The following is a 9,514-nucleotide window of genomic DNA, read 5'->3' on the forward strand; positions in this document are numbered from 1 at the left end:
ACACAGAGAGGAGCAGAACAAACCTGAAACATCTTCATTACGGCCCAGTTTGAACACTCACAGTATGAACAAACAGACATGCATATACACTCACTGAGCACTTCATTAATTGTACAACCTGTACACCAGCCTGTTAATGCAAATATTGAATCGGTGGCAGCAATTGAATGCATACAAGCATGCAGACATGGTCAAGAGGTTCAGCTGTCTTCCAGACCAATTCATGGGGAAGAAATGTGATTTAAGTGACTTTGACCGTGGCATGATTGTTGGTGCCAGACAGGGTGGTTTGAATATCTAAGAAACTGCTGATCACCTCAGATTTTCATGCACAACAGCCTCTAGAATTTGCAGAAAATGGTGTGAATAACAAAAACATCCAGTGAGCAGCAGTCCTGCAGAAAAAAACTGTTGGTCAAAGGAGAAGGGCCAGACTGATCGAAGCTGATAGGAAGGTGACAGAAACGTGAATAACCACACAACACATCAACCTCCTAAGTGGATAGGCCACAGCAGCAGAAGACCAATTAGTCTAAAACATAAGTCTAATGAATACCTAATAAAGTTGTCACAGTGTATATGCACAGAGGAGCGCATGTCGAGGTCTGGGATGCATTCGATGGCAAGTGAACTCTTGGTTGTCGTAGTCGACGTGTTGGATGCGAGAGAAATGGGCAGGCATGAAGACCTGAGTGACTTTGACAAGGGCCAAATCCTTGCTGGGGCACGATTGGGTCAGAGCATCATACATACGTCTGCCAACTTATGGAGAAATGCGTCAAAACTAATTGGGAGGGACTTTATCATGCAGCAAGACAATGACCCAAAACACACTGCCAACACATCAAAGGACTTTGTTAGGGAGAAAAAGTGGTAGACCGGCCAAGTCAATCACCGGACCTTAACCAAACTGAGCATGCAGGGAAAAACCCTGGAACAAACAACAACTGAATGAGGCTGCAGTAAAAGCCTGGGGAAGCATCACAAAAGAAGAATGCAACAGTTAGGCGATATCAACGGGTCGCAGGCTTGATGCAGTTATTGCAAGCAAGGGAGTAAATACCAGAAAATAAAAGCTGAAATTCTGAACTCTTGTCTCGTGTTTATCTTTTTATCTCAACCCCAAATGTATTCAGTACATTGCAAAAACAAAATAATTGGCCTTGCTGTTCCAGTACTTTTGGAGAGGACTGTACATTCTAAATAGAACCACGTTTTCAGTCGTGAAACATCCTGTCACACACACTCTTACCCAACCCATCAATTCAGCCCGTGAAAGGAAAATAATTCACCTTAATGAATAATTCAGTCAAAAAACATAACAATAAGAGAGGCCATCTGGGCCAAGCATTACTATGCAATTTGGATAAATGAACAGGAACCATAACTCCTTTCTAAGAGAGCTTATACTGCAATAAGCTACAGTACCTTCCTGTTTTTCCCTTGAAGAAAATAAGACCATAAATATCTCCTCCTTGGAAGTCTCTTCCAAGTTTTTGATTTTGATCAACTAAACAGTGGACAATCGAGGTGTCTTTTTGGAGACAGTGCTCATTACGTTAATGGCCAGACTGGACCCAGTCCAAGGGAGGCCCAGGAATTTCTACCCTGCGCTGGTGGGGTAAACTGAGGCCACAGACCGGGTAGCTTAGCTTGTCTTTTCAAGGTACCCCCAGGTCTTTGCCGAATCTAAACCGCTGAAATATAGCCTGTCACGGGCGAACGCAAACATTGAATTTAAACACAAATTAATTACTCCCTCTGGGACTGTGTGAAAATGGACACTAGGGGGGAAAAACACTTTGCTTGGAGTTAGCAGGGCCGTGGCAAGCAGATGGCTCTGAAAACAGGCTGCCAGCCAATAATAGCGCCTCCTCCTCCGGACGTCTGTCGGGGCGAGAGCAGTCCCGTACCCTTCATCAAAGGACACTCACGGCGTGAGCCCGACAGGCCGCCACGAGGCCACTTATGAGCAGGACTGAGGGGGGACAAAGGGGTACAGAGCGGTGCAGAGTGGTACAGAGCGGTGCAGAGCGGTACAGAGCGGTGCAGAGCAGTGTAGAGCGGTGCAGAGGGGTACAGAGGGGTACAGAGCAGTGAAGAGCAGTGTAGAGCAGTACAGAGCGGTACAGAGCGGTGCAGAGCGGTGCAGAGCGGTGCAGAGCAGTGTAGAGCAGTGAAGAGCAGTGTAGAGCAGTGCAGAGCGGTGCAGAGGGGTACAGAGGGGTACAGAGCAGTGAAGAGCAGTGTAGAGCAGTACAGAGCGGTGCAGAGCGGTACAGAGCGGTGCAGAGCGGTACAGAGCGGTGCAGAGCAGTGCAGAGGGGTACAGAGCGGTGCAGAGCAGTGCAGAGGGGTACAGAGGGGTACAGAGGGGTACAGAGCAGTACAGAGCAGTGCAGAGCAGTGTAGAGCAGTGTAGAGCAGTGTAGAGCAGTGCAGAGGGGTACAGAGCAGTGTAGAGCAGTGTAGAGCGGTACAGAGCGGTGCAGAGCGGTACAGAGCGGTGCAGAGCGGTACAGAGCGGTACAGAGCGGTACAGAGGGGTATAGAGCAGTATAGAGCGGTACAGAGGGGTATAGAGTAGTACAGAGCGGTATAGAGCGGTACACAGCGGTATAGAGCAGGGCAGAGTGGTACAGAGTGGTATAGAGCAGTACAGAGTGGTACACAGCGGTATAGAGCAGTACAGAGCGGTACAGAGCGGTACAGAGCGGTACAGAGCGGTACAGAGCGGTACAGGTGGGTCCCCACCAGCAGTACAGAGTAGAACCCAGGCTGCGTCTCCCACTGCCGGAGCTGCTCCTCGGCCGGCTTCAGCACAGCCGTGTCTTGGCTGGAGGCCTGAGTTAGCGCGTGCAGCACCACAGAGCTGGCACTGTGGATGTCCATTACTGACCTGGAGAGAGGGAGGGAGAGGGGGGGATAGAGAGAGGGGTTAAGGAACGGTCGCCATTTAACAGAAGCTGCTCATGTACTAACTCAGCCAAGGTTGCTTGTTACATTACATCACAATCATTCAGCTGACGCTTTTATCGAAAGCGACTTCGTTGATTAGACAAAGCAGGGCGCAATCCCCCTGGAGCAACGTGGGGTTAAGGGCCTTGCTCAAGGGCCCCACAGCTGCATGGATCGTGGCTACACAGGCTTGAACCACCAACTTTCCGGGTCCCAGTCATGTACTTTAGCCAGTAGGCCAATCCAAGGGTGTGGCACTGACGTTAAATCCTTTCGCAAAGGATTAAAAAAACCTGAACCGTTCAGCAAAATATGAAGGCGTATGTATTGGATAGCACACAGAGGAAAAATGACATTTTGAAATGAAAACTGTGCATGTGGTCAGGGAGTGTGCTGGGTGCATACATAATCAATGTAATGAAGTGAGCTCTTTAAAACACCCAGCGTCATACAGAAACACGGAGCAGAGAGAGACGCTGACGCCTACAGATCTGTCAAGGAAAGGGAGGAGGGGGGCGAAATGTTTCAAAACTTCACATTCGAGTTTCGCTTTTCCCCCCGGCCTCCATTACGATGAAACGGCACGGCGCATCAAAGACAGCAGGAACGCGCGTGACGCAGGTGCAACGGCACACCTGTGAACACAGGGCTCTGAAACTCTCACCTCACCCCCGTCACTCGGAGAAAGAAAAAACATCACCTACGGACATGATGAAAGTCTCTTTCTGGAACAAAGCTGCTCTTTTCCCCCGGAAAGATAAAGGTTGAGAACTCTCTCCCTCTCTCCTTCTCTCTCTCTTTCTCCTGCTCTCTCTCTCCTTCTGTCTCCTGCTCTCTATCTCCTGCTCCCTCTCGTTCTCCTGCTCTCCTGCTCTCTCTCTCCCTCCCTCTCCCTCTCTCTCTCTCTCGAGTCAGAAGTGTTCCAAATGGGGGGGGGGCACCTGATGGGACGGCACACTTAGGGCCGCTAATCAAATCACGTTTGTAATGGAACTTGCTGGAGTCTGACACAGACCCTCCAGCCAGCGTCTGCACAACAAGCAGTCTGTTAAAGTGCTCAGGAGGAGGAGGAGAAGAGAGAGGGGATGCTAAGGTGGCCAAAGGACAAAGTGTTTTTAGTGGTTCAGCAAGCAGCACTTGCGGAAAGCTTAGTAAAGAGTATTTTATTATGCTCAAATTTGAGAGCTAAAATCCCCCATCCCTGCAAAATCCTGATGAGAGCAGGTAAAATAAATAAATAGACATACAGTGGGCCCCAGAATGATTGGCACCCTTGATAAATACGCACAATACATACTGTAAACTAGCAGAAAATACCATTATTAACACACATTTTTTCCTCCCCAACATAAAGTAGTGTAAATTAGTGTGCTTTATTAAAGATTCAATGGAATCAGCCAAATTCTAACATTTTTCAAATAAATAATTTTTATTATTTCCCCAATAATTGTGAAACCTGTTTTTTATTTAATAAATGCTTACACTGCATTACATTACAGTCATTTTGGCAGACGCTCTTATCCAGAGAGAGAATGAAATGGAAATCATAACCACAAGTGCACTGAAATCCCTATCGGAAAGAGCAGTGCCAAGTACTGGAGTGATCACAGATAAAAACTTGAACCCACACATAAACTGAGCTCTCTCTGACCTGCCTCTTCTGAATTGACAGTTCTTTGCCTTTTCCCATGCTGATGGATGACAAAGGGATTTTATACTCTAGTGAAACAAGATTGGAATGACACAATATAGTACCTTTAGACTGAGATTAACTAAATTAAGTTAAATTCTATTGCTAATGTCAGTTTGATTCTATCTACAGTACTTAATGTAATTGGTTAATTTGTTTAATTGAAATGCATGTTCATTGTCAGTAGGAAAAAGGAGGCTAGCCACAAGAATGGCTAGCCACTATGTTCACTTCTGCTTTTTAAAATAAATTATTACTTTTTCCAAGTCTTATCGCTCAGTTGTTTTTAAAGCCCTTTTTTACAGGTGCCAATAATTTTCACACATATGGTTTTCAGAAAAGATGAGATTACTTAATAAAAAAACATTGAAACATAACAGTAAATGTACTGAATAAAATGCCCCCAGACCAAATGTTAACATAATAGATAATAACCTGAGTTGTTTATTACAAGCAGCCTTTTTTCTCAATTTGTATCAAAGGTGCCAATAATTCTGGAGCCCAATGTCCTTGATATAAATCGATACCAAGAACACAGCAACAATTTTTAATTGGTTTTGTTTCTGCAGTATGGGTGGGACCATTTACCCGAGTAAACAAGTATTCACCAAACATCTGATTAAGGTGTATACATCACATTCTTAGTGTACATTAAAACATGCTGACCAAAAAAACACACAAATCAGAAATAGTGTTACACCCCACTTGTGGAAAAACTTTGGATCACCCCAAGTCAAAGGTTAATCCGTGTCCTGTTTCTCAAGCTCCTAGACACAATCCCTATCTTACCACCACCCTATTTCCCGAACACCATTTTCCTAACCCGAACCCAAACACTAACATAACCCTAACCCATGAACCCCAAAACCAAAACTGAAGAATGGTGTTGCATTATGTATGACTATTACATTTAAAAAATTAAATTAAAAAACACACAAGATAACCCATAAAATCAATGGTTTATGGTTTAGTTATTTTCATGGCCAAAAATGAATTGCTTTTTGCACTCTAATGTTGTACTGAGTCTTCATTTAAAAGCACTTGAACCAAATGTTTGTGAGTTTTCCATACGATAATATGTGTGCTTTATTAAAGATTCAAAGGAATCAGCCAATTTCTTACATTTCTCAAACAAAATAATATTTCCCCAGTAATTGTGAACCTGTTTTTGAGAGTAAACCATATTTTGCTTAAATACATTTCCTTTTAAAGCGGAAATCCTGATGGTCTTGATGAAGACCAAGAGCACAAACACAGTTTAGGCCCTTATCTTTCAGCCAAATCGGCCTTGCACTAGCCTAACACTGTTTATTCTGGGCTATTCAAAAGCCAGGCTTAACTGTTCCCAAAGTGTCACACTGGTATCAGAATACGATACTAAAGCCTAAGAATCATCAACAGCGTATCTCCTTCGGCAAATATGTCATCTTTGTAGACCACAGCAAGTTGCATATGCGGGCATGGCTTACAAAATATGAGATTGTGTATAGTGGTGGAGACTTGCACATTATCTCCAGTGAGCATCAATCATTTGTGTTCTTAATGGTTTTGGTTTGGAGCCACTGTCAATGTAAGACAGGGTTAAGTTCATGAAGCGCATTCTTTTTTTTTTTTTTTTTTTTCACAGCGTCTCATATCTTAAGGTTGTCCACCATCATGCCCTAGAGTGCAGTGTGCACACAGCCCTCTGATGCCACCAAGTGGATATGCTGCTGTAAAACAGGCTTTAGCCACCAAAAAAAACTCATCGCAGGGACAAATCAGCTTGTGGTTGTGTAGAGAAAACTGTGAAATGTCCCTCCCCGACTTGGACTGAAATGAAATTCTAATCTGAGCACAAACATGAAGCAGTCAGATTAAGATTAAAGTATTAAATTTGTCTTCGGTGGGAGAATCTGTGCAGGACTAGGTAAGGGAGAACTCTGACATCCGTGAGTCAGCAAAGTCTTAGCCATTTGGATGAATAAAGACGTGCATTTCCTCAGAAATGAGTGGAGGCTAAACCGGGAGTCAAACTGAACCTGCACAAATACTGCCATCTCGTGGTAGATCCAAAGAGCAACAGCCAGAACAAATTCCAATAATTTTTTTGTATTTTTTTTATCATTGCACACCGCTGATATGCGTCGAAACATCCATCCATCCATCCGATATCTAACCCATTTACACATGGTCAGGGCCGCCAGGGGTGCTAGAACATATCCCAGCATGCACTGGGCAAGAGGCAGTAACACCCTGGACAGGCCGCAAAACCATCGCAGAGCACACGCAACATTAACCTGTTGATAGATAGATAAATAGATAAATATGTTGATAGATAGATAAATAGATAAATAAGTTGTTAGATAGATAAATAGAAAAATTCCTCATGTGACCCCCAGGATCTGATAAAGCTTCTGAGATGGAGAGCAAGGTCTTCATAAAGCACCTCTCTCTCCCTCTTTATTATTTTACCTTTTTATCATTATCTTATTATTAATGGAGAAAAGGTCAAAAGTAAAAAAAAAAAAACTCTTTTCTGATCTGAATGTCATAGTGGAGGTTTTCCTCTGTTGGAAACATAGTTTGCCATGACAATCCAACATATGCACCACGCCTAAATCTTTATTCACGTGGTGGTTGTCTTTCTGAAGGAAGAACGATTTGTCCATCAGCCGATTGAGAATGGAGTTTTTCTTTACGATGTTTATTCGCAAGTGTCGCCGCCGTTGTCTTGAGTTCTACCAGCCTCAAGTCATCTACCTGATTTGTATCTCTCTGCCAAAACTACTATTCAGTGATCTAGCAAAGAACTAACAAACAAATGAAGCGCAAATATTTGTCCTGCATTGCTTCAGAAGATAGGCATCCGGCCTAGCCTAATCTATCCAGAACAGTTATGTTAGCTGTGAATAGACTCAATATGGATTTTTTTTCCATGTAGGAGACCTGTGTGTGAACAGGGAAAACCACTTAACCGAAAGTAAAACATCAAACAGGTGGCTTGTGTAGCCATTTCCCAAGATGGGAGGACAAGTCTACCACCAAGTCTACTGTCCAACAGAACAATACTTGGTTAGCCACATGCACATCACAGTATGTTTCAGTGAATATTTCCGACACCATTCTTGTGATGACAAAAAAGGTAACCAAGGCTCGGACTGATGACCAATCAGAGTGATGCGGAAAGCTGCCCTGATATTCATACAGAGCATTCACATGTTATAATGGACTCCCCATTACTGCACATACTGATGGCTTCTGCGATGGTATGGACCGGAGTATGCATATAACCAGAGTAAGCACATACTTACAATGAGTAAGAAATCAGCAGGACTAATCAGGATAAAGCTACCTCCTGTACCCTAAGCAAGAACATTCAATTCTGCAACATGCTGATAGAGCTTTGGCCATCCAAACAGTCTGGAATACAGACGAAGAGCTGATGAAGAATACTGCCACAACAAATCAATCATTTCAGTATCAGTATTAGAACAGTAAGCAGGTACATTCCCACTGGAATTTAATCAACGCTGTGACATTGGTAGTGCCATAAACAATAAGCTAACAGTTAGCCAACTGTCTTATAAAACAGCATATTATGCGGCTATCGACGTCGGCAATCAATTCCCATACGTTGCAGTGAGTCTGGAAAGACAGAGGAATCCGTACGAAAGTAGCTAATCAGTTAATACTGTGAGCTACCACGAAAGAAACTGAGCAATTGTCCAATGCCACAATCAGCTGCCTGTTCAACCGGCGAGATGTCAGCACCAAATGGCTCAATAAAGCGTTATGGCTGGACAGCAGCCCAGTTACCAAACTTGTTGCATGGTAACAGGTATATTTCTAGAGCTTGATAAATTAGTTAGCGATCTAACAACCTGCACAACTATTTTTCTACCAATGCCCATCTGTCCAGCTTCCGCGACAGAACAGACGACCAAATGGACGGAATGGAGGTTGCTAATTACCCTGTTAGCTCACTCACGTTGCTTAAACCAGATGGAAACCGCGATCTGCTAGCCAAATACCAATGAGCAATCAATTTAGTTGTTACCAACTTAGCTTCCGTAACTGGACATTTAACTGGCTGGCGTGCCAGCTCGACAGACCTCTGACAAAGTAGCCAAGCATCACTGTGCATTTCACTTGACGCGACACAAAGCAGACGACAGGAAAATGTTGCTGACATGATTATTCCAAAAACGTGTCAACACAGCAGCTACACAGAGACGGCTAGCATTAACGTTCAAGGCACTAGCTTGGTAACACGTTGGCCTAGGCAGAAGATAAAAAAATATATTTAGTTTTTACAATCAACGGGATGGGTTTGCATCTCGCAAACGTGTTACAACAATTTAAGTTACTTACTTCTTCTAAGGTGGATCTGTTCTGGAAAATCAAAACTATTCTGGTTTGAGCTCTTGCTTGGTACCTAGTCAAAACACACGCTGTTAGGATGGCGCCATACACACCGTATGTTGTGGCGCGCGTCAATGACGTCACACCAATCGGCTTGCTGTCAAAGCAAGGAAATATGGAATATGGAAATATGGAAGTAACATTTCATATATTGTGAATTTATTTATAATTTTCACAAGTGTAATTAGGTAAAGACGAAGCTTTGCACAATTCAGAATAAAAATTGGATACTATATTGATACTTTAAAAGGACTAAGGAATTCTAAAGCAAAAAGACTGGATTATTGTGAAGCCTTGAATCTAAATTGAATTTAGTTTTTATGTAAGTTATGTATTTTGTTAGAGACATTTGGAATGTACCCCATGTACAGCTCTTTTTTTACTGTGTTTTTTTCTTTTAGCTTATTGTACAGGATGATATACTTGATGTACACTCCAAACAATGTAAAGAAACATTTTTAA

At 43.3% G+C, this 9,514-nt stretch overlaps 1 protein-coding gene across 1 annotated transcript in view; it reads right to left on the reverse strand.

The window, feature by feature from the left end:
- The window catches only part of ipo11 (importin 11), a 180,455-nt gene extending 171,317 nt beyond the window's left edge, over positions 1–9,138 (reverse strand). The window contains exons 1-2 of the mRNA XM_061260129.1: positions 9,002–9,138; positions 2,755–2,899 (exon numbers count right to left, since the gene is read on the reverse strand). Coding sequence (XP_061116113.1) covers positions 2,755–2,892 — 138 coding nt within the window. The 5' untranslated portion in view covers positions 2,893–2,899; positions 9,002–9,138. The remainder of the gene's footprint in view (positions 1–2,754; positions 2,900–9,001) is intronic.
- Positions 9,139–9,514: the final 376 nt, after the last annotated feature.

This window comes from Conger conger, chromosome 11 (genome assembly GCF_963514075.1).
Source record: "Conger conger chromosome 11, fConCon1.1, whole genome shotgun sequence".
Lineage (NCBI taxonomy): Eukaryota > Metazoa > Chordata > Actinopteri > Anguilliformes > Congridae > Conger > Conger conger.